This window comes from Parambassis ranga, chromosome 12 (genome assembly GCF_900634625.1).
Source record: "Parambassis ranga chromosome 12, fParRan2.1, whole genome shotgun sequence".
Lineage (NCBI taxonomy): Eukaryota > Metazoa > Chordata > Actinopteri > Ambassidae > Parambassis > Parambassis ranga.
Genome location: NC_041032.1, coordinates 8590080 through 8615477, shown reverse-complemented (window position 1 = coordinate 8615477; position 25398 = coordinate 8590080). Strand labels below are relative to the sequence as shown.

Genomic DNA, 25398 nt, shown 5'->3' with positions numbered 1-25398 from the left:
TAGTGGTTTCTCAGATTGCTTTTGAGGAACACACAGCAACTGAATCAAGCCAGCGGAAGCATAAAGTCTGTGAGAAGCACTATTTTAGTGCAATAGTTTCACACTTGGTAACCTTGCCACCTAAAACTGGCTACCTCTGCATAGAGACGGAGAAGAGTTCTTATCAGAGCCCCATCGATAGGCCTTTTAGTTTTTACTGAGGGAAGCGCCATTATTTGTGGTCATGTCACCAGAGCAAGGATAACAACATCTTTTGAGGTAATAAAAAACAAATAACAGCATGAAGTTATCCGTTAAAATGCATTGTCCCCCAGTATCTTGCATTCTGTCATCAGAATTTGGATAATACTTATTGAAACCATAAGGCTTTACGATAAATGCAACTTGGCCATATGATGGCAAAAGTCTTCTGTGGAGGCATTCCCCTTGGACTCTAGCTGCTCTCGGAGGAGGTGGGTGGTGCTGTGGAAGACGACCTCCGTCGAGACACTGACTGTGAGCGTTCAGGGCTGTGTTTGTCATAAGGCTGGAGCTGCACCTCCAGGAAGTCCCTGTGCTGCTGGCTGATGACCTGGCTGATGAGTCCGGGCAGAGCTTGCAAGTTACTCAGTAGAGTCTCCAGCTTTGTCTCCAGCAGGGCAATCCTCTTTTCCATGTCCTCTCCTCTTTCATTCAAGTCTGATATCATGTCATACATGATGTTCTGAGTCTGGAACAGGAAAGAGGAAACACACTTAATGTGATCATTTTTTCAAAATTGTTGTTACTTTTTATGGATAACCTGAAAATAGAAGATGTGCATGTTAAGGTTCTAGATGTTCATCCTGAAAAGAAAATACAGGAAGCTGTGAGATTTAGACTGCAGACTGACTCTACATAAGAAAAACAAAGCATTCAATGACACATTACATTTTTAATACAGTGCATCTAACACAAGCCTTTTGAAATCACACAGTCTATTGCACTTTGTACTATTGCTGTGAAAATACATGCACAAGATAGGTATTTTAATGCTGTGTCATTGAGAGCCATCACATTTTCTGGTGGCCTTGACTGACCTGGCAGGGTTAGATTTTATACCCCAGTTTACAGGAGTTCATGTTTCCCTGCTGACCAGAGTACATTAGTCTGTGACCTTGAGTAGACAGGAAAGGTGCCTGCTGACTTTGCATGATGCTCTCTACTTCTTTTGATGCATCAGCCATCTGTTAACTCTCTTTAAAAATATACCGATGTTCTCTTACTGTAAAATCCCAGAGGTTCAGTCTTTCAAAATAACAACAGCTTGAGAAAGTCAGTGTCATATTTCAGATGGGGAGTCAGAGTGATGCTGCCAGAGAGCGGCTTCTGAGGTATTATTCAGCACATATAAGACTAATAATCCCTGGCAGCTTGGCGGCAATATCATCCATCACTTACCTTGTCCTCTTTTGATTTGAGATGGGAATGGATGGATTGTTTTTGTGAATCACTGAGAGTTAAAGAAGAATTGATACTGAGAGCTTGAGTTCTCATTTAATGCCTGTATCTACAAATGTATATGTATCTAAAAATGTCTGACATTACAATATTGTAAACTGGTGAACATTTGAATAGAAATGTAGTATATATATACACACAACTACCATTTTGCAGTGGTGGTGGTTTTGTGATTCTGATCCAGCTTGGTTTGTTTTTTTTTTTTCAAAACCCATTTTTCTGGCTTGTTCTATGTTGGACGCTCAATGTATGAAAGAATGTTAATATAGACCTTTTGTAGTGAAGCAAATAAATCCAACAAGTATGTTGTCCAGAAACATCTGGATGCAAATGAAAAAGTCTTTTTCACACCTTTTTTGTACTCCTAAAGGAAAATTTAGTTTGAATGTCTGGAAAAGACAAATTATAACTCATACATATGTTGTTCTGGCTCTTATTATAAATAGTACATGCCTAAATGCAGAGCTAAGCTCATCTGTAAATCATGACATGGAACAAGAACACAAACAGTAATCGCATAAAATGTCACACAGCATGAAAAGTCCCAGTAAACAAGGAGGGAACCAATATCATAAATATTGATGGCAATTATAAGTCCACCTCTTAATAAAGAGCACAAACACTATCAAGTCAGATCTCCTCAACAAGATATTGAGGGAAGGAGGAAAGACACAGTTGGATGTATTTTTGCAATTTTAAGCATGTAATTCAGCCTTAAGATGACTGTGGAGGGGAACGACATTCAGAAAATACAGCATCACAGTGAGTTATGCCTATAATGGTTACTCTGGAGGAGGTAATAAATTAAGGAGCTACACTGTGATCTGAGGGATTTCACTGTGCACTGCAGTGGTGATGCATCTTCCAAAGAGATGTTCAGCTCTGTTCAGCTCCATCTTTCCCTTTGGAGTTACACTGCCCTCCTATGGCTGCAGACCCTCACAACAACAATCAAAGATCCAGCTTATCCAATGTCATATACTGACTCTCACTGCTGTTTTACAGCACAAGGTGATTAGGCAACATTAACTAATACCTTTCATGACATGCTGGCCTGACTCCAGTTAGTGGAGTGTGTTGTACTTTTGAATGTCAGAGCACTCTGCCTCTCTCTGCTCTTTTTTCCTCTGCCTTTATTTCTGGCTGAATCATCAGATCACAGTGTGTCTCCCTTCCCAGGTTACTGTTTCTGCTGTGTCAGGCTGGCGCACTGCCTGGTCTTTCCCTAAGGTTTGTCGACTTCTGTTTAGTGCATCTGGAGACAAACATCAAAGAATACATAAAGTGAAAAACATTTTTTTTAAAAACCCTAAAGAATTTCTTGTTACTCTCATTCACAAATATTCAGGAGAACATGACCTTGGGGATTGTAAAGTAAACTGGAAAATAAAAAGGAGGTTATTTTTTTTGTGAGTGCAGTCAACCAGAATCATCACACAGATGTAAAGCCTATCTGTTTATTTGACACCTGTAGACTTTATGTAATCCAGCGAGCATCTCTAGCATGCATTGAATTCAGTCACACAGAGGGAAAGACACCTAACGGACAATGCAGCAGTTAGTCTAACTTACCTTAGCAAGGTCCACTAGTGAGTTTGCTTGGTCATTCAGCTTGCGTTGCTCCATTTTAACACTTCTCAATCTGAACACAAGACCATTCAGAACCCAATGAATTAACGCTATCATTTGTTCGGAAATTTGTGCACACACAAGGCATACACACGGAGAGAACACTCCTAGGACATGCACAGGACGTGTGTAGAGAATGCAGGGATTGCAGGGGGTCAATCTGTTTGGTTGAGCTGCATGCAAGTGGAAAAGGAGACCACAGAGGAGAGGGGGAGCTGCCACTGAGGAGAATGAGATCAGCTCTGCATCCTACTCAACCAATAACCATAGTAAAGGAATGAGAGGGGAATCATGTCAGACCAACAGGTAGAAGAGATTTATGAAGTCCTATATCTGCATGACATACGAGATTAACAACAACAAAACAAAACATAAAAGGCCCCATTGTTGATTCTTCAGGGTAACATTTCTATGATAAATTATTTCGTCTTTTTGTAAACACAGAGACTAATGTTTACACAGCAGCCATCTGCACACATGTGGTCAGTTTCCTTTTTTTAGGACTTTCCATATAAGCATACAAACATTAAAAAGGTATTCTATTACATATATTATTTAAATCTACTTAAATCTTAAAATTGGCCAATGACTTGTGAGATAAAAATGATCTGAGTCTTAGTCTGGAAAAATGTTCATACAACATGCTTAAATAATTCACATCTCCTTTTTAATTAGGCATCTAAAGCCTGTTTTTACTCATCTTCTCAGGGGGCTTGAAAACAGCAACTGTGCAGTATTTTAGACTGTCAACCACATGTGGTTTCAACATATTAAAGAGGTTTTTCCCCCCCGCTGAATCACCCACATCAGCTTAATTACAGTGAACATATTGATAACAAGGTTGCTCAGGTTTTTAATTAGATAACAATAATCGTCTCTAGAACAAACTGGTGCATGAATGCAGCTTTAGGTGATCAAATACTGAAAGGGACTGAATGAGCCTTTTTGCGGCGTCACACTCTCAAGCAGTGTTGTTTGCTTCCTGAGGACAGGCAAACGTGGAGCAGTGATGACAAGTTGCACCAACAGAGGGTGCCACAGGAGTCACTAAAGGAGACTACAGGTAAGGGGAAAATGTCCTGATAACTGAGGCCTGTTCATACAGAGCAGACTCTAAAGACAGGTACAGAACACTATGTTTTTATTATTAGTAAAATGAGAAAACAAAAAAAGGAGGTACTCTGCAAAATTGTGAAAGATAATAGATACTCGATGTTAGATGGTTTTGGCAGTTGATGTAAGACCTGTTAGATTTATGCATTTCACAGTTGGATGACCAATAGCTGTCAGATGGGGTCGAGGCGCAGGCCAGCTGGAGGTTAGGATGAGAAAGCCTGCCTGCCCTTTGTTTTATATTCTGTCTTCTCTCCTCAGTCAATCACTCCTTGTGGGCAGTTCTCCGTTTCAATTGGCACTCTAAACCTGCTTGCTATTCATCAGGGAAAAACGTCTATGTGAAGCTTTTCAATACCCCACTAAATCTGTTAAGGCAATCTCTGTTAGTGCTGCTCCATATTTTTGCTTTCTTTGTCATGACCTCCATTTACCTCTTTGTGAAAAGAAATGCAAATTATTTGCCTCGTCCCTGCTGACAGTTTCACACTGTCGGTCACAGTTGCAGCCTCTCTTGCACAAACAGGATCGCTCCGAGGCTTTTACCCTGACCTTCCTTTCAGGTCACTTTACTATTTCTCCAACTCAATGATCTCTGGGCTAACAACCGTGTGGACGGAAAGGGATGGCAGAGTCCCCAAAGTACAGATCTGTACTGTACTGAGAGACATGATTTCACAGCTGTTATGGCCCTTCATACATTTTGCTGCATGTGTGTGACGTCACGCCTGTATGGTGTGATAAAATGTGTCACCAAGATGACCTCGGCGGTGTTTAAATTGTTGCTGACACTCCTGGGACAGCTGTATGACCTTGTTAATATGCTGTTTATCTGCTATTTAACACTGCATCAGCGCCTCTGCTACTGTGTCATCCAACGGAGAAATGGCAGAAAATATGCAGCTGCAAATGTTGCAACAGGCGTTAGCAATGGTTCCACTCGCCGAAAGATGACCCTGAGCCCTCATCTGCACTGAATGAGCATGGCTGCTCAATTACATAACATGGCTGTTAGGGGATAGTATAAATTAAATACTACAGCAGGTCCTGTAGAGCTCTAGTCGTCATCCTTCGGTATGTGAAAACAGTTGATTGGAGTTTAATCAGTGGCTTTCTGATTAAAGATCAAAGTCTCATCACATCCATGCAGAAATGGAAAGAAAAACACCCTCCATCACTGATAATTGAAATTCACTTAATATGCATCTGTGTGTGTGTATACTGTAAAATGTGCAGCATGTGTCTTATAGTGATAAAAGGTGAGACCAACATGTGTAGCTACTAATAAAAACACCTTTGTAGCAAGTAAATAATCATGTTTGTAGAGGCATGAATTTCACTTATCAAATGAGGGAGTGTAATTTTTTTAGTAACATTATCGGGTTCAAGGACAAGCTCTCGTTAGCATGCACACAACAGGTCTGTATCTATTGTACGTGTGAGGCGAAGACTTACTTTCGAGCTCTATTGCATTGTGTCGACACAAACAGGAAAAAAAAAAGAAAAAACATGAAGTAGACAAATGAATTATCACAACATCAGATAAACATATTCAGATGGCAAAATCTGCTTTGCTTAAGTCTGGCTGCTGTAACCCTCATCTTGTCTCTACACTGTCACCCCTGTCTGCTAGCTGCAGCTAAATCCTAATCCTGGTTATCGGAGTCACAGCAAATAAAAACAACCTTTCTGTCAGGAATCACTCACAGATGCTGACACTGTCTCCAAGGCTCCATTTAAAAACAGTTTACACCTCGTATTCAGACTGATAAGGATTTTTTTGACCTGAAGAAACAAGCGTGATGATATCTGATTTGATGTTTTCTCTTGCCACATGACAGGTCAAGGACGCCTGCCGGCCTTTTACAACATTCCACTTATCAAACCACTTCTTGTTTCAGTGCAGAGACTGAGTATCAAACGCTGTACACACACACACTACAGGCAAGTTTCCCCAAATATGTCCTGTGAGCACACAAAACACCATCTTCAACATCTTTATAAGACACAGGTGTGACAAGAGGATGCTGACACCATGCTGAGTGGCTGTCCTTGCACACAGAGCTGGACGTGACTTTTTCCTAATGAATCTGTTTTTTTTTTTTAATTTAGTTTTAGCTCAAAGCCATTTTCCATTATTAGGCTGTCCCAGAGAACAGGAGGTTGACATGAGACATTGTCATCTCTGCTGCAAATCGCCTGAATGCAACAGCAAGGGCATAATGACTCAGAAAAATAAGCCACGGTGAGAAAAGTGCACGATGCGAATCTGGATGTGGGTTGCAGCAGCAGCAGACAGCTTGTATGTGTTTGTGTCACCCTACTGTATAATTAAACACCTTAAAACATAAATGTATGTGCAAAAGATTCATGAGCAAATTAAAGTTGCAAACAGGAGACCACAGATACCCGTTTACATAAATTAAAAAAGCAAACACACATACAAACAGGAGGACATTATATCTACAGATACTAACAAATCACAGTGCTGAGGTGTTAAAAGCTGATTGCCAGCACAAGAAAGAAGCCACGGAGTAGATGTTGCGCTGGCTGAAGAAAAACAACAGCGAGGTGAGGCTAAAATCAATACTGTTTTGGAGTCAGATTGCACTTTAGGGGTCCTTGGGGACCCACTAAAAGACTAGCTGACAGGTAAGTGTCTGACCAGCCCACTAGAGAAGTAGAAACCCAAATGTGTCAGGCGTGAGGTCAGCCTGACACCTGACTCACAGCAAAAGAGACAGCAAAAGGCGAGTAAGGGGGAGAAATCAATATCATACTGCTGTGAATTCTGTATCTCCAGAATATTTCAAGGTACAAAAATTTTACACACACTTTCAGAAAGACAATCCATGCCATGTTTAGAAGGAAGACTTTACAACAATCTAGTGTATTCATTAATAATATTTGCATACATTTAGCAGCACAATCAACAGACCAGCTCATTATAACATCTGTAAAACTAGCAAGGTGAAACATGGCAATGAAATCTAAGTAAGAGCCCATACGTTTTGCTACAGGTGTCAAACAATTCAGATTTCAGGTTTGTGTTGCACTGGTGGATCAAATGAATATTAGACCAAATGTAGTGGTGAGGTCGGAGGTTAAGAGCGTGGCACCTACTGGTGAATGGCTTGGAGAAATTTTCTCTGGTGCTTCCTGACTTTGGCGTGGTCCATCTTCCTCACCAGTTTGGTGTTCTTATAGATGAGCCACGTCTCCCTGAGAACATTCGCAGCTGTGTTTTTCACCTAAACACACAAAAATATTATGAAGATCACAGACAGGCATCAGTTTTGCTGAATTTTTTACACTTACTCTTTTTGTTAGCTGGGTGTCCATCATAAAATTGTGGACATGTTTTTCAGCTTTGGTTAATTCCAGTTTCTTCGCCACCACAGCCACCACCAAGGCAGTGCAGCCAGCGCCCTAAGAAATGACATGTGTCAGTTGTGAACACATTATAGCCTGAAATCAAATGATTATATTTTACAGAGCTATTTATCAGTCTAAATTGTTTTGGTGAGAACTGCAGTGTAGCTTTCTACCCTCTCCATTACAGCGGTGCTGTTTCTATCCAGAGATTACGACCTTGTTTCTTAAGAAAATCCACATCCCGCTAAACACCCAGCAGCTGAAATTACTAATAAAAAGGTCTGTAATTCTTTTAATTGTAAGTATTAAACTCACCATAATGCCAGTCAGGAGGCAGACTCCTTTCCCACAGTATGTGTGTGGGACCATGTCCCCGTATCCAATGGTAAGAAACGTGATTGAGATCAACCACATGGCTCCAAGAAAGTTGCTGGTAATGTCCTGGTTGTCATGGTACCTGTAATAAATAATAAATAAAATAGATTGACCAGCCCTTATGCACCTGCAGAAAGTGAGGCAGCCTACTTCTCATTTAAAAGGAAAGAAAAAAAACTGATTATAGTAACTAACTTCAAAGGTTTTTCAGGATGCTGCAGGGCTATCACATATACAGCACGTCCCTCTACCTTGACACTCATGTTAAGAAATATGTACCCTAGCTATTTTTATGCCTTATCTATGTTTCATGCTGAGCAGCACAGCATAGCGTGAGAAACCGATCCAGGCACCTCTCGCAAGCTCTCACTGTCCATGCAGCGATGATCCATAGCGAGATGGTGAAGACCAGCAGCACAGTGCCAGGACAGATGGTCATGAGAGTCTTCATCACAAAGCGTGTGTTAAAGTTAATCTTGTTGAGTGCACCGATGCTGCGGGACGAGGCGTCAGTGAAGAGCTTGCTGTGCAGCAGCATGACACGAGCGATGAGGTACAGCCGCAGGAACATGGGAATGGACAGGATGATGTCCACGTCTGCATCCGTCTTGGATGGCACATAGGAGTAGGCCAGGCGTGCAGTCCAGGTAAAGGTGTAGTTCCCTGGGATGGGATGTATGGCGCACACTAGGATCTCCAGGCAGATGAAGAAGATGCGCTCATATGTCATGGCTATCCTCCAGTCATCGGCTGCATTGTCCACCATAAATAGCTGCAAGGAAAGGGCACTGTGAGGACACTGAAGGGTAAAAAGACAGCCAGCATTTTCATCATGTTGACACGGCACGCTACAGGAAGTCATTAGAACCATTAAAGTATAAGTCATGAAAAGCTGCAAGTCATTAAATCACGTTTGTGAGCCACATCTGGTAAAGACTTCTGAACACTGGGATGAGGTGTAGCCCAGGAAGATGAAAAATAACTCAGATGATAAGAGGAGGATGCAGTTAATAGGCCAGCATGGCCCTCAGAACATACACAAGGGTATCAATGTTAGAAAATAACTACAGGCTATGAGTATTTAAAGGAGGTACTAACCCATAGGTTAGGAGAAAATGTGCAATTATAATACTGAATATATGAAAAAATATTACTTTAAATTCTGTTACAATGAATGTAATGTGTCTACACTCTGCCCATTTCTTTCTCTCAGTGTTCTTTAATAAAGAATGTTAGATTAGCAACATTTGCAACTTCAAAGCATTATACTGATGAGAACATCTGCCACCTCCACATTAGCATTAGCTTCTGGTCGCCTGGCCAACCTGACCAGAAGGTTAGGCTGTTCCACTGGGGATGTCAGCACGAGTGCATTTTAACACCTCTCATCACTCTTCTCCAGCCTGTCCTCTGTCATATACCGAGGCTCCCTCACATGGTCACTTCTGCTGATGCTGATGCTGCTGCTGTTCCCTACTTGTGTTCACACTCTCCCTCCTCCTCCTCATCACTTTCAATCCAATATACACTCAGAAGATTCACTGCTCTGTGTATTCACCCCGAACTAATGGCTGAGCCCTGTGACTGCTATCACCAGCTCATTCACAGTGATCTCTGATTGTACTTGTGGTTGTAGACAAACTGTCTCTGTCTTATTCCTCTTACTAAATCTAAAGTTGGAGGTGTAGGTTACAGATTAAATACTATCAAACTGTATTAGCTGGCCCTGCATTTGTTAAATAATCTCTCTGACACTCAACACTGCCGCTCCTCCTGCTCTATATCCATTCAATCTCGTCAAGGTCCTCTGCCTGTACGAGCCATCACAAGTGGCAGTAGATATTTCACAAAATGTTGCTGTCAGCAAACACGAGCGAAGTTTCCTGCCGGCTGTTTCTAGCTACCAGAGCAGTCGCTTTTCTAAAGGAAAAGGGAGAAAAAAAGAAAAACTGCACCACTGTATTTTGTTGGAAGCCTCCCTAATGTGCTTGCTAGTGAAATATGGGATGTCCAGTGACTTCTCTGGCTTTAAAATGAAATTATGCGCATATAATGTTTCTGCTTACAGCTTTACACGATTGTGCACGGGTCTGTTCACCTTTCTGCTCAGCTCAACATTTGGCTTTAGGGATATGACAAATTGCTGAGGGAAGGGGAAGGTTATGTATTTTGTCAGTACCAGGTAGGCTTTAGATTTTTAGAAGAAATTACTGGATATGTACTTCATAAAAATCACGCTAGTTGCTGAGAAAAAAAAAACTATTTCAATGCAGGTTTTCTGAAAAATTCAGTGTGTAAGTGTCCTGTTGTTGTCTGAATAAATACAGCTGGGTAAAATCTGGTTGACTGGTTGCCAAAAAAGAAAGAGAAGTTGGTTGAAGCCTGGCATAGACAACAGAATAGGTCAGTTGTCGAAAACGCAGACAAATTGGTGAGCAGATTATGGCTTTAATCTTACACCAGAATTACATCCAGTGGTTTGTGTCATGTGTTGGACCTCTAGCCGTTTACTTGCAAGTTGTTTTTCTTGTGATGGTGTGTGGGATGGGCTGTAGCTTCTCATTGGTTGACAAACCAAACTCCACTGCTTTGGTATTTGGGGCATGTACAAATGATTTCTGTCATTATTAAATATTGTGATGGCACATTAGACATTAGTTATGAAGAAATATCAGTGCAGTTGCTCTGAAATACAATAAAGGTGTTAACGCATCAGTGTAAACAAAGGTTTTGCTGCTATGACAAATAAAATGAACAATATTACCAACCATCACACCTCGGCATTTTGCCAGTTACTCTCCATTTAGTTTAATTTAGCACTTCTCATTATAGAAGTAAAAAGTGTCCCATCCCTGAAGGGCTAATGGGATCAGTGACCTAGATTGTAAATTTAGCACCGTTATGTTACATAAAATAGAACTGCTGAAATAGTCATATTTCTGACATCACACAGAAAGCTTCTGTTCGACGTGTTCAACTCAAGGACAAAGAAAGCAGACACACACACAAAATCCATAATACCGCCACTTTTCTCACAGACATACATGAATGCTCTACATGCTACATTTTTGACAGCTTCAAAGGCACTTCTGGGACTGCAGCTTCAACCGCAAACTTCACTGAACGCTGCACGCTCATTATAACTTCTGAGCCAATTATGTGTCAAACAGCTACTGCACAAGAAATAGCAACTGTCAACAAGATGGCACATAACAAAAAAAAACACAGAGCAAGCTACAACAAACACATGTCCCGGAACAAATGCTACAACTAACCCACAAAGCCTCATCTATATTTATTTAAAAGCCACAATCAAACACAGAAAACACATGAATTAAATTTTCAGAAGCTGTTGTTCATATCAAATGAGTGACACTGAGCTCCTTTAACAAACGGACATCTGTCAGAGAAGTGTGTAACTCTAACCACAGCTCGTCCTGTTCAGGCTTTCCAAGTGAGTGTAATGTAGACACTGGAAACACAAGCTGGGACTCTGCTCGGTTTCTTACTTACAGAATTAGTGCTCTGAAGGCAGCTAAATCTATTGTTTGCACACAGCACGAGCTGCGTTTTATTTTACATTTTAAACAACAAACCGGTTCCGTCAAAAGCAGTTACAAAGTTTGTTACCTCAAAACAATGTAATTAAACATTTAAAGGCAGCTTGCATGAGGAAAGCCTACTTGGTGAGTAAAAGCAATTATGGTAATGGATGACCTGAAATACAATACTCAAGGGCCCTTTACCTCAGAGCATGAAATATTCCATGCTAGCAACAGAAGCAGCATTTATGACAGAGAGGTGGAAGAAACAACATCCTCACTGGTAAAAAGGCTTGTGTTTTAAATTAAACACAGACTTTCAGACACTGAAAGTCAGGACAGCTAACGAGCCGGGAAGTTTTTAAATTAGTAACAGGAGACTGACAAATAATTCAAACGCTGCAAAAGGACTTTTAATTAGAACTGTCTTCTATCACATGTTTACAAAGGCTGGAGGCAACTCAAAAGGTTACACGCTTGACAATCAGCACTCTGATTACTGAGGTTTAAATAACTTCTTCCGGGTGGAATTATTAGGACGTATTAAAATGACTTTAGTCAAAAGAAGTTCACTGAACAACACCCTCAACTCCTAGTTCACCCAAATTTCCTGTTAGCATCCGGCCTTGCAGATATTTATGAATAAAAGTTATGAGACGTTTGTCTCTGAGGCTTACTCTGGGTATTTTTAGTACAGACATGTTTGTATAGCAGCAAGCGTTGCCTTGATAATGTCCTGATATCTGTGTGAAAAGTATCACTAAAATATAAGACACTTACTGGCTTAATTTAGCAAGCTATTGGGTACCACAAAATGTAGCAACTAACTTGGCATCAGCCAGTCAAAATGTTGCTATGACAACAATCCCATTATAAAATGGACATTTAATAGACAGGACACTGGCTGTGAACTGTATTCTCTCTGATGGTATAGCAGCAATGAGTGTTGCTGGGTCCTAAATTAGGTATATGGTGTTAAACTATGACAATCAATTTTCAATCTTGTGAAAATGGGGGCCTGGACAAGCTGCAGCTTTATATCGTTCCAGTATCATTTTAATGTCAGATAGAAGCTATCAGTGTGTTTACCCTGCATGCCAAAACACGACCACCTGATAAAAAAATGAAGGGATGAGTGTAATTATTATGATTTATATTGAGGAGATTGTGAATATGTGTGCCAACCTTCGTGTGAATCCAGCTGGACTGAATTATATGGACATACACGGACAGACCTAAGCTTGACTGGACTATCAAGCAACTGTTAGGAGACATAGAAACTGGTCAGCAAGCCCTCATGTTCCAAAAATTGTTTTCTCACAATAAAAAAGGACAAAAGCACACCCACACGTTAATCCCCTCTCACAGAAGATAAGGACGAATCCAGGCATCACTGGCTTCTCACAGACACTCAGCTTGTTTTCTGATGAACTCAAACTACATTGTAATCACTAAGAGTGCATGTCCCTTTCTCATCACAGGAAAGCTTTATACATGTCAGGTCGAGAGACAATAGAGCTGAATATGTCCTGCAGAGCATTCCCCAGAGAGTCCACTGTACAGCCTCTGAGGAGTTCTCCTATACGATTCTCACTGGGTTGGTTACTGGTTTCACTACTCTCAATATAACTAATGGAGTGCAGCTCAATATTTAATCTGTGTAATGTGGAGATGGGAACATATATCTTGTCACCGAGAATGAAATCGCTCAATCTCATTAGTGAATTAGGTTGAGAGGTTCAGTCCAATTAGACATTAATGCAATGCTTTATTTATGATATCAAAGTGAGCCACTAAGAGGCCACTTTGCTGAGTAAATCTGGTGCTGTTGCACATTCTGTTTGCTTTGGTTCTGAGATTAAGCCCCACATTTGCATATTCAATTCTTCTAGTCTGAGCCAAAGTAAAAGCTCATATAAATCTAACCTTTCCTGAAAGTGCTGTGACTGCAATCGCATATTAATAATCTAAAATCAGCTGCATGTTTAAAAGGCACAATTTAGTAAATACCATCAATAAATACTCTTTAAGATTCTCAGCTCTTTGGGAGGCTGTGCCCCTGAAAGCCTGTACGATCAGTGAAAACATTGAGGTCACCAGCCAGTGGTGGTTATCTGACTCCAGTCTGGAGTCTCAGGTAGAGGACAGATTTCACTGTGAGAAATGCAGACCGTCCTCCTGCAGTTACACCATATCTCTGACACATACACAGCACCCAGGGGCGATCTCACAAGCACGGCCAAGCTTGGCTTTGGCAGGATTTGCTGGCACAGTTTGGACGATGTGTTGTTATTTTATCTTTTCTGCAGATTGTAAAATGTAATATTGGAGCGAGTGTGAAACATCAGCACTGACTTTTATCACAGAAAAAGTACACATATCAAAGACAGAACAGCCCCCAAAGCGTTTCTGCATTAGTTTAATAAAACTCAGCAGAACTGTCATCACAAGGTACCGTGACATAGAAATGGCCTTAACACAAATGCCCGTCGGCAAAAAGCTTTTGATGTGGGGAGAAGAGAAAACTTTCAAAATGTCAGTCTGCTTTGGGAGAGACATCCCATCTACAACAGCAGTGAGAGACTCCTAGATTAGAGCACATATCAGACTTTGGCAATGACAAATCAAAGTTAGGAAAGAGCTACAGACACAAACCTCTCTTTTTCTACTTTCTGTGCAGCAGCCTGACAACACACCTAAAGTGAGGGTCTAAAAATTCCTCAGCGAAGGGCCAGCTGTCAGCAAAAAATATCAGAAGAAGCAGAAATATAAAAGAATAAACACCGGGACAAATCTGAGGACATTTAGCATGACATGGGCACACCGTGTCTGTCTGTTAATGCACTCGCCTCAGTAGGTCACCCGTCACTGCCAATACGGCACAGAAGACGTATCCCTAAACAATTCAAATGACAGCTGGTGTCCAACTTCTCTTCCTGTCTGACCCGACCTTTGGAGTTTTCAGTCACTCCAAAGAGAAAAAAAAACTTTGTGATTCCCAGCAAAGATCAGGGGCGCTGTAAGCTACTGAGTTTGACAAGTAAATCAGTTTTAAGGGGGTAGAAATGGTGGGAAAACATTTCATCATTCTGACTTATGCCTCCACATCTGACAGGCATCTGTGAGCACACATGGATGTGCATGCATAATCTATTTCACTGCAGGAGCAAAATTTGCCACATGGAAAAGTACAGTTTAGAAACTGCCTAGAGTGCAACGTTGCAACCACGGGTCTCAGAGAGAATATTCATACCTGTGCTCTGTGTTCTGGTGGCTTGTTTGTTATAAAATATTAGAAGGAAGCACCTTTTTATTGCTATCTGCACTTACAAACCCCACATGTATGCACTAAAATCCAGCTTATGACAACAATATAATGTCTATGTGTCTCTGAACTTTAGTATTTTTGAGAAAGTAACTAGTGACATTCCTTGGTTTGATTTGACAATAAACAGACAATTAATTTGCTATACAGATCTATGGTTAATCATTTAAATTAAAATTCCAAGCACTCTCTTGCTAACTAGCCTTCCCTGCTATGGAAACATAATAATATTAATTAATATTAATGATATAAAAGTGATATTTACAACCCCAATAAAAGTAACAACCATCTTTTAGAAACTGATCTTAAAAAAGATGAAATCTCAAAATGAATTTTATGTTAAAAGTTTTACAGTCTTGGCTCTGTAAGTGGCAAAGCTCCTTACCCTTGACATAGAAAAATCAATCTTCAGTCAGTTCTGGATTAACTTGACCCCCTCTGACACTTTATATAGGGGGCTTAATGGAGCACCACTACCCATCTGCCTTTACGTTTTTAATTAAAATAATATTTTTATCAAATGTTTTCAACCAAACAAGTTTGAGTAGCAAGAGACAAATGTGAAAGTGAAATTAAGAAAAAAAACCTGCAGCAGCTGTGCATTGTGTCATTAGCAAAGCAGATTTAGAATGAATTCATTCATGTAAAAGTCTGTGTGTGTGCCAGCACATATGTCAGCCTGCAGGAACCAAGTAATGACAACTAGCAACAACAGGCACAAAAGACCCTCAGGCAGCAAGGGAAAGGAGCAGCTGGTGTGGTGGAAGTTGAAGAATAGACAACTGGATTTAAATAGTAAGGCAGTCTGTTCCAGGAACTGGCTGATAGTTACTTCCAAAAGGGACTTGATGAATTAGAGGACAGGACCCTATATTTAACTTGTACATTTAGAGAGAGGCAGTGGCGAATGAGACTGCAGTGATGTGTTAATGCTTTCTGAACCATCCAAGGCTTCAATCACAGGTGACAACTGAATTGCAGCAATCAACTCTGAGCCAAACAATAACTTAGTAAAGTTTTCTAGGTCAGGAAGAAGAAGAAGAAGAAGAAGAAAAAGAAGAAACATTTTTATTGTGAAGTAAGAGCTATCTAGGTTGGAAAAAAAAAATGTTTTGGATATTGACGTGAGTGTCAGTGGAGTCTGGATCAAAGAGGTTTGAGCTGCCTTCCTGTGGGGTGAAAATGCAGCAGCTGACAATTAGGGGAATGGAAAATGAGAACTTTGAGGTGGCCTGTAATGAGGGAGTTATTGGGGCAAACAGCCTGAATCCATACAGCTATGTATAATAAAAGCGAAGATAAACAGTGACCAGTCTTTTAGGATTGGAGGCTGAATGAATCCATGAAAAGTTAAAATATGGTTTCTTATTTATAAAGGGCTGCTAGGAGCTGCCTGCAGAAATGAGAAGAGCTTCCATCAAAAGCTTTTACAACGAGAGATCTGACACTTTTTACTGATGGGCTATTTCAATGACTGGTCCTCTTCTGGGATCTGTAGCTACTAAAATTAGCAACAACGCCGATCTTAATGCAACTTTTCATGTAAAATATCATATTCAAGTACCCCCCCCCCCCCCACACACACACAAACACAATAAACCCTTTGCTGATTTTGAATCAAACCTAATTGTGAAGATATACAAGCAGATGGAAACAGCTGCTTCAGCTTATTTAGCTAAAGGCATCTTAAAAAACCCAGCATCTTGTGTAAATGTAAAAAAATCAATTAACATGATCAAACATGAAAATGCTTAGGTTTGTTATTCTTTTCAAGCATCAGTAGCCCCACCCCCCACCACACACACACCCTCCTCTTTTGATATTTCATTGAAAAACCAGAAACCATCCTGGCAAACATGCATCCACCCCGCAGAATGTGGCCCCATTAATTTTGTGGCTGCTCAACAAAAAGGCACAAGTGCTGAAGTGCATGCTGTAACTAATGCAACAATGCTCCAAGGTAAGGTCATAAAACTGGTGTGTTGGAACATCTCAGGGGAGGCTGACGTTCAACCATCCACTGAGCTGTCCTAAATCTTATCAATATGTATGAAAAGCCACTGGTGCTGGCCTCAGTCCGTATTTATAAATTTTATAATAAAATAAATACTTTTTATTTCTGTGGCCTGTAAAAGATGTGTAGGATGTCATATTTACGAAGTTACAGTTTCAGTAAAGTCTCCTGATACAACAATGTGTCATCCTGTAACAGTGCAGTTAAACATGATGAAACAAACAGTTAGAGAATAAGGGGAAAAAGTGCAACATTACCTGTATCTCTCTTGCATGGTATATGATAATCAGCCCCAAGAGAATGATTGTAGAAAGGCTTATCAGGCATTTTAGAGCTAATGAGTACAGGGATTCCTGCAAGAGAGCAAGAACACTAAAGCCAAAAACAACATCATGACACAGAATCACATTCTATGACAAACTACTAACTGCTGCTCTAATCTAGGAAATAATCACTCGGCTTGTTGAGGTGCACTGCAACAGATTCTGACATTGCAGTTTCTTCTTGTATTATTGGGGTTCCCCTTCATGCTTGGACAGCAGTGGGCCCTTTTTTGGCCTGCATGTGGCAGGACGATGAGCCGACATGGGACACGCTGAGCTCTGACTTTCTGCTGCTCATGTGACTGATTTCCTTTAACACTTTTGTCAGAAGTTGTTAAATGAAAATGAATCTAACTCCACTGCAAGACATGCACTCTGGGTGAATACGCACCTTTCCATAGGCTCCCCATGAGAGTTCAGTCTCTATAACCATAACAACGATCCCAAACATCCCAAAGATTAAAGCATAGTCGCTGAGCCGTTTCCTTTTCTCAAACAAGGCCCTCCTATGCCCCAGCTTTTCCCCAATGTTCTGGTTCTTCTTTTTCCCCGATTTGCCGCCGCTGTGGCTGCAGCCTCCCCCTCCGTCTCCCGATGCGTAAGGCATCAGGGTGGTGGAATTATTCTCCGGCTTGGATACTAAAGTGTCCGACGCATCTGCGGCTGAGATGGGCTGCAAAGGCTGGGACTCGGAATCAAACTCGTGTATGTTTCTGCGGGACGAGCTCAAGTTGCTCAGCGGCCGCATTACGCCGCCGTTGTATCTGCAGCTGCTCATGGCTATTTCATTGTAGGAGTTACTGTCTTTGTGGCTGCTGCCCAAGCTGCCCCGCTGCCGATCGCGGCAATGCTGCTGCTGATGGTGAGGATGATGATGTCTGGATGAACTACCATGACTAGAAGGTGTGAATTCGCAGACGCTGTACTGGCAACCTTGTCTCGAAGACGTTTCCGAGGGTGTCCTTAAAGTTCCCACAGTGGTCGGCGACGTCCCGCGAAAGACGAGGCTTTTTCTCGCATCACAGGTGCAGTTATTGCAGGTGCAGCATTGGTCGTGCTGCTTGCCGAGCCGATCCTCCCGCCCGCAGTAGTGCTGGTACTTACAGTGCTGGAACTGCTGCTCTGGAAAGAAATCGTTCTGCAGCTGTAATGGGGTTTCCATGTCAGTGCTGCCGTTTAAAGCAGCAGTCAGGTACCACAGAGCCCCCGACAAAGGGCGTTATGGTCCTTACGGGAGGACAGAGCCGCTGCATGAATAGATCCATTTCGGCTCCGGTAGAATGTGAGAGGAGCCTCCGATTGGGCAGAGGAGACCAAAACAACTGGTTCGACGTCATGAAAAGGTTGCAACCATGAGTCCAGCCCAGCCTCGTGTTATCCTGATCAACATAAACTACTAAATTATTGCTTTTTAAATACATGTAGTGAAGACCTGCACATTTACAGGTTTTTTCACACCTTCGTGAAAGTGCAAAAAAGAAAGAGGAGTAAGCCCAAACACAGAGAAGGTGTATTTTCCCTGTTATTAGATGTCACTTCATCAATACACCTCTGCTGTGTGTGACCCTGCTATTCTCACAGATGTAATTTAGCTTCTGCACGCAGCACACTATCAGCAAGGCTTCATCATAAATTCCTGACTGATTTCCCATTTATTGACTTCATAAGAAACACACGTAGCTCGCTGTGGCCTCTGATTTACAAGCTGCCGATTTCATTCAGAATCATTGGACGCTGACCATGTGACCGTGCAGGCCTGTAGCACCTATATGACTGGGGTCTGTGTCTGCAGCCACAGATTGATGTGACCGCTGGTGGCTGCGTTATTAATGGAGGAGAAGAGTTATATCACCCAGAGGAAATACAGCCAACTGCCCGAGATTGAGCAGCTGTGGAGGCATAAACCAAAGACCGAAACCCAATCACCCACACGTCCTGGCGTTAGAGCAGCAACAAATTTAGTCTTACGGCTGTTAGGCTGTATTGGAGTTATGTTTTTGTATTTGTGGTGGGATTTGAGTCACAGTTTCCTCACGAGGCTTCCTTTGCTTCAGCTGCACTAAAATCATAAAGTGTCCACTCTATATTTAATCTAAAAGAATCCTCCCATGGAGCAATATCCACAGGAAAGACACCAAACACAGCAGTGAAATATTCATATGTGTTGTTAATAAACTGGAGATGAACTGTCCGCGGTGCTGAAAGCCGGCCATCACGAACTAACTTTCAGCACCGTGGACAGCTCCACTCGCTCATTGATCACTACCAGCCCTTCAATAAAACAATCCTTCTGCACAGGATCGCAATGCGCACTTACTCCCGATTGGTCGAGTCGCCACACCACGTGACACCTCCCACCTTTCAGACGCGGAAGCTTCCTCTCCTTTCTGTGTGTGTGTGTATGAGAGAGAATCCAGTGAATGAGCACGGTGTTCATTAATTCAAGCCACATATCAGAGCTACGGGATGGGCAGCGTATCCTGTGTGGGAAATATTCGAGCCTTGACAGAAGACATAGTGTGTGAGAGTGCAGTAAAGGTAATGATTGTGGAAAATTGTAAGATCATTTAAAACACAGTGTTAGACTTATTAATACTGATTTATAAATGAGATAATATCTGGTAAATATACACAAGGAAATCATATTAAACCATATAAAAGTCAGTAAAGCACAAACTATTTAAAAAAGCAAAAAAAAAAAAAAAAAAATCACATATGAGACTTCTAAAAGCTACCACCCGGAGAAATCCCTTGCAGTCAGAGATTTATGTTTACTATAATTAGAAGTACACTCTCTCATATCCCGTGCAGCTCATTATTGCTCCTCCTGGTGGTAGAAATGACTGGAGCCGAATAATTTCTGTGCGCTTGAAGGGGAAAAAAACACACTAGTGAAGTGCTGGCTTACATTTTGTCCTTTACAAAATTCAGGATAAATGGATCAAATAAATGTGGAATTACAACATAGACATATACCTCTATTAAAATTACCAGCAGAAAGAAAAGGATTTTGATGCATGCAGTTAAATAAGCAGGTAAAAATGAACAAGAATTTGACCTCGTTCGCCCTCTTATTTGGCTCTTAAATAAAAAGTTTGCATCAAAGTTGTGAGCATATGTGCAGTGCAGTGTGAAACATTCTCCTGATGTTGAAAGGGAAACATATTGTTGCCTCACACAAATACAGAGTCAGCACCACTTTACTCCGCAGCCCCATGTGTTTACCAGCTGGACTGTGTTTTGAACATACTGACAAGTAGGTTTTAAAAAAGCAGCAAAGTAGGCAGCCCGCTTAGTCAACAGAAACAGACTGTCAGAAGTCATTTCCAAGTTTAGTTTGGTGGCTGTATATAAATATGAACTGTACATACTGATTATTATTGCTTATATTGTTCAGAATGGTCTCCTTCATTGTGGAGATATAATGCATAGAGGTTTTATTTTACTCCAGGGCTTCTTTCAAGGCCTCGGATGACACCACAGAGGACAACACTAGGGGAAGGGGAGGGTATTTCTTTTTGCAGTGGGTGAGAAAGCAGGTTGCTGAATTCAAACGTGGCAGAAAGAGTCTGAAGGATTAAACGTGCCATGGGAACTGGAAATAATGATACTTTAATTGGCTTTTTTTGCTGTTCTTCAGCCTTAATGTGTTTGTTAATTTGTGCAGCAATACCAACTAATAGGATTTGTTATCTGTCCTTTCCTCAAAGTTTTGCCCAAAAAATTCAATGTCACCTGCTTTCATTATGCAAAGAATAAAGTGAACATGATTTATTTACTTGTGAGTTATATGGACACTGGATACCTGACTTGAGTGAGAAGCTTGCCCTCCAGCAGTATTCTGCACCTGTTTTCACTCCAATTCCTCCCCTAATGTCCCTGATACCTGAATCCAGAGGGCTTTTAGACGCGTCACACCTGACAGAAGAACCATTTGTGTTGAGCTGGAGATTTACTGGCAATCTGGTTTAACTCAAGGGCATGGTAGCACGCTATCCAGCCATGGGATTTTGAATCTCAGGTTTCAAGTTGATTTCTATGAGTAGAAGGATATACGGCCGTGGTGCTGATTCATTTGTTAATTTGTTGTTTGTAATATGGAGAACGGGCAGCAGTCATGCATGCATTGGCAGAAATTCACTGACAAATTGGTCTGTCTTTTTACTTCAAACAAAACTGTTTTATGGCTCGATGACTTAGGATGAATGTAAAATACAAAGAGAGACGTGCTTTCTGACTGCAGCATAGCACAAAAAGACAGGACGATTTGCTGGTTATTTACACACACACACACACACACACACACACACACAAAAAGGAAATATCTGAATGTCACTTGTAAAACTTTTTTATTAAACTTGTTTTGTTTTCAGCTATACTCGTCCGTTTCTTGCCACTGCAGATTAGAAAATTGATCCATTGTGACTGGCACTTTGAGGACAACTTTGACAAGCTCTGCATGTTTTAGCTCAGAACTGTGTGTGTGTATGACAAAGACATCCTGAATGTCATATTGTATCAGTACAAATTGTGGTTGCAGAAATATACCAATGCTCAGGTACTACACATTAGCACATATTATACTGCATTAAGCCCAGCCTCCTAGAAGAGTCTTTCACCTTTGCTCTTTCATTTATTCTAGCTTGTATCACCCACTCCTATCATCCACCTACAGATGACAAATTTAAACTTATTCATGTTTTCTGCTCTTTTCTAAATCTGTAAACGTCGATGAGGATGACTACTGTCTGGAGTTCAGAGCAAAGTCACAGTTTTCATGGAAGTTTGGTTCCTGCTAACCAGGATGTTTCTACAGAGGTACAAGTAAAAGTTGCAAAATCATTAGTTGTTTAATTCACCCTGACTAGACTGCAGTTCACACACTCAGATAATGAGAAGGTAGTGAGTGTGTGTGTGAAGCTGAAAAGCTCCTTGTAAAGTGAACCTGTGAGCCATTCATTATTCATCATCATCAAGCGTCGCCATGACTCTCCATCTACTTGGGAAGGCCTCATATCTTTGGCACAGCTACTTCAGTGTCTGTTTCTGCTGCCAAGAATTTCTCTGATGGCCTGAAACAAAGAGTCCAGGCTCAGAGATATATTCAGTGTTTGTTTAGGGACACATGCTGAGAATATCAACTGTGGGATTATGTCTAATTCAGTGATGATGTCCTTTAGTGATGTAAGAAAAGAAAAACGATTCAAGGATTCCTTGAAAATGGTGAAAAAAGAATGTGTCCTTTATCATAAATGGAAGCAATAACTCCCTACACTAGAGTGGGGTGCTGGCTGTATATCTCAACACTCTAGCAGCCTCAGTATGGCAATGAAGCTACACTTCTTCTAAGGATTTCCTGAAACACAATATTGGGTGAAAGTCATGTATATATATGACTCTATAGCATAAAAGAGGGGATTGTACAGTACATGCTGTCTCAAAACATAACACCTTGTGATCCCTAAATCTGTGATCTGTCATTTATCACCTCAACAGTTAATTTATCAAAGTCACAAAGAAAAGCTAAACCTTGCATGGATTAACAACAGCCATCTGTTCTACATTGGGTGCAGGAGGAAACTGGTGACAGACTATAATAGTCAAGCGGGTTTGAAACTTAGTTGACATCCTTATTGTGAGCGGAAGACACCAGAACAATAGTTCCACAAATGGTGGAATCACAATCAAATCAGGGAATAGTAGGCACCAAAGCCTATTATCATTATATTGAGTATCACACCTCCAGGAGAAGGGAACCCTTTTTTGCAATGGTTTGTAAATCTTTAGAAAATTTGGGTATATAGCTACATTTCATTGTTGCAGCAGTTTCTTACAGGAAATCTACATGTTAAAATCTATGAATCATGTATAAAATCATGTTTTAATCCCATAAAACACAACTTCAATTTTGAAAGAAAGCTGTCATTTTAGAAGTGTTGGGAATGGTTTCTTTTATTCACTGGACATTGCTAAACTGTGTTGAATATAAACGTAATTGTTGCCATGGCAAAAGGCTGGAAGATGCTGCCTCTGAAGAAACTACTGCCTTTGCAGAACTAAACCTGCCTGGATAACAGGATTACAGAAAATGTCACTTTGACAACTGCAATGGGAAGGTGAGAAAAAGCTCCACTGAAAAGTGACATCCAGTTTTTATTTATGAATGTTTCCATAAAGAAAGAAAAAGAAAGTTCTGAAACAGTTTAAAAAGGCGGACTCTATTAGAGGTATGCTGTGGTGATTCATCCGTCTGTTTCATTAAGCTGTAGGTCTCACTAGAGATGCATTAAAGCAAGACTTAATCTCCAACCCTCTATGAGTTTCTACTGAGTGTTGGCACAACTATCTCCAAGTACAATCTGCTGTATATTATTATCGTGAAAAGCGTAATCTGCTGGTGGTGCTAGGTCTATCCTCTGGGCACTATGAGAGTACTATGGACTGTATAGAAAGGGATACAAATCCCCTGGAGTCGAGTGCCAACTGTCTACATCTTGGCAGTCTAAAACCGGGCTTATCAAAAAAAAAACAAAAGTGTGGAGCATGAACAGAGCTGTGGAACAATAGGTGATGATTCGATCATCACCTTGATTGTGATTGGCACTAACAACAGCAGTTGGTACAAATCATGTTTCCTATGTTCACAAAGACTTAGGACATCTCACTACAATCACATTTGACAGCAGCTCATTTGGAAAGATGCCATAAACCCAGTAACAGTTTAACCAGAACATCAACACAGTTTGCTAATCATATCAGAAGTTTTGTTACATAAGAATGTGTAGTTTTCATCTAAAGTCAGAGATCTTCCATTCTTAGACCAGAAGTGTTCATGACAGGTGGCAGGTGGTTGAAGCTGCAGTCACTGGTTTATTAGGAGTTTGAAGGAGAAGAGCCAACATGACTCACAGTGATTTTCACAGTATGCAGTCTCACAAACAGACTCACAGCTGCTCAAAATAACTTTTATCCAACAAGTTAGCGAGCTGCATTCATCTGGTATTTGTTGATATTGTTAGATACACAGCAGTTTTTACAACAACAGAATTTAGTTTGGAGTAAATGCTTTTCTCCTGCTGTTATCCAGCCAAAAAAAAAAATCAAACACAATGAAGCGACTTTTCTTTCTTTAATTGACTGCCTTGTTGGGTGCCTTTTTCTCAGACCGTGGTGACTGGTTTTCAGCTTATTTACAAAGGAGTCTTCTGTGAACTGTGGTCATATCTATAGGTCCTTCCTTCAGGTATTTTAAAGGATGTCATCCAACTAAAGGCTGAATTCAAACTCTTTCTCATTTAAGGCAATTATTGTGCTGATAACCTTGAAAATATGACCTAATGAGTGTATTTTAACCCAGACCATGATTTTACTAATGGAAACAGGGAATGATACGTTTGCGGATCAGTTATTATTTTAACGAGTTCATAGAGTACTGTATGTTTGTACAGCATCAGCCACTTTTATGAGGCTCAGGGTTACTTTTGTGTATAAATTGATAACAATGATATGTAAAAATGGCTTACAATGCCTCTGTTTTATGCAGTGTCAGCTTTTCCTCCTTTTGTCAAGCTGTAAATAGATCCTCTGTGGCAGCTGCGAGGGCTTTCATCTCCTGCAGGAAACAGTCCTCTTGACAACTTTTTAGAAGCCACTCAGTGGTCTGTCTAGAGTGTGTCGACTTTTGATGCTGACGCTGGAGGTCAGCTGTTTCACATCTGGTGGGGTAGTCGGCCTGATACAGAGTGACACTGCAGGAGGCTTCTGCTTTAGTCTCATTAGAATCATGGCTGGGTATAAACAGCACTGCTTCAACAGACAAAGTTTGTGCAAAGTGGAAAATCAACATTTTAACCGCTCTTAGAGGTGACACATTAATATATTGTTTGACTTATGTAAATATATCAATTCCAACAATACTCAAATATGTTCTCAAAGCATAACATAAAATGTACTTGCTGTGACACCCAGGCCACTCTCCACCACCAAGGTGGTTGAGCACTCATTCAACAGCAAGTTGAACTGGACTAAAAAAAAAAATCCTGCCCACAATTAAACCAAGTTCATCCAATGAGTCATTCTTTTGAGTGCTGTTTCACTGATGCTGTTTGACGTAATCCAAACCAAACAAATATGTTAATAAGTAAAAGGTTGTTAGATTTTGAGAGACAGAGTGGAAAGCTTTATCCAAGACTGGACTTTGGTTCATTTCTACTTTGCCGATCA

At 40.8% G+C, this 25398-nt stretch overlaps 1 protein-coding gene across 3 annotated transcripts; it reads right to left on the bottom strand.

Moving 5' to 3' along the window:
* Positions 1-433: 433 nt before the first annotated feature.
* kcnn2 (potassium calcium-activated channel subfamily N member 2) lies at positions 434-17977 on the bottom strand. Of its 3 annotated transcripts, XM_028417229.1 has the most exons (10): positions 17567-17977; positions 17110-17205; positions 8325-8743; positions 8208-8216; positions 7912-8053; positions 7540-7650; positions 7345-7472; positions 5677-5685; positions 3052-3121; positions 434-709 (listed from the first exon to the last, which is right to left on the bottom strand). In XM_028417229.1, exons 1-10 carry the CDS (start codon positions 17951-17953, stop codon positions 434-436), a joined length of 1647 nt encoding a protein of 548 aa, XP_028273030.1. In that variant the 5' UTR covers positions 17954-17977. The 3 variants fall into 3 exon arrangements, with proteins under 3 accessions (XP_028273030.1, XP_028273028.1, XP_028273029.1); XM_028417227.1 differs by lacking the exon at positions 8208-8216 and having other exon boundaries at positions 17567-17968; XM_028417228.1 differs by lacking the exons at positions 5677-5685; positions 8208-8216.
* Positions 17978-25398: the final 7421 nt, after the last annotated feature.

Bases quoted from the DNA above. Each gene is read 5' to 3' on its own strand.
- kcnn2 (XM_028417229.1), bottom strand. From the start codon at position 17,953: ATGAGCAGCTGCAGATACAACGGCGGCGTAATGCGGCCGCTGAGCAAC. The intron at 17,206-17,566 runs GTGCGTATTCAC...GCTCTCTTGCAG, and splicing joins CATGGGGAGCCTATGGAAAG to GAATCCCTGTACTCATTAGC. The intron at 8,744-17,109 runs GTAATGTTGCAC...CTTTCCTTGCAG, and splicing joins ACCATGCAAGAGAGATACAG to CTATTTATGGTGGACAATGC.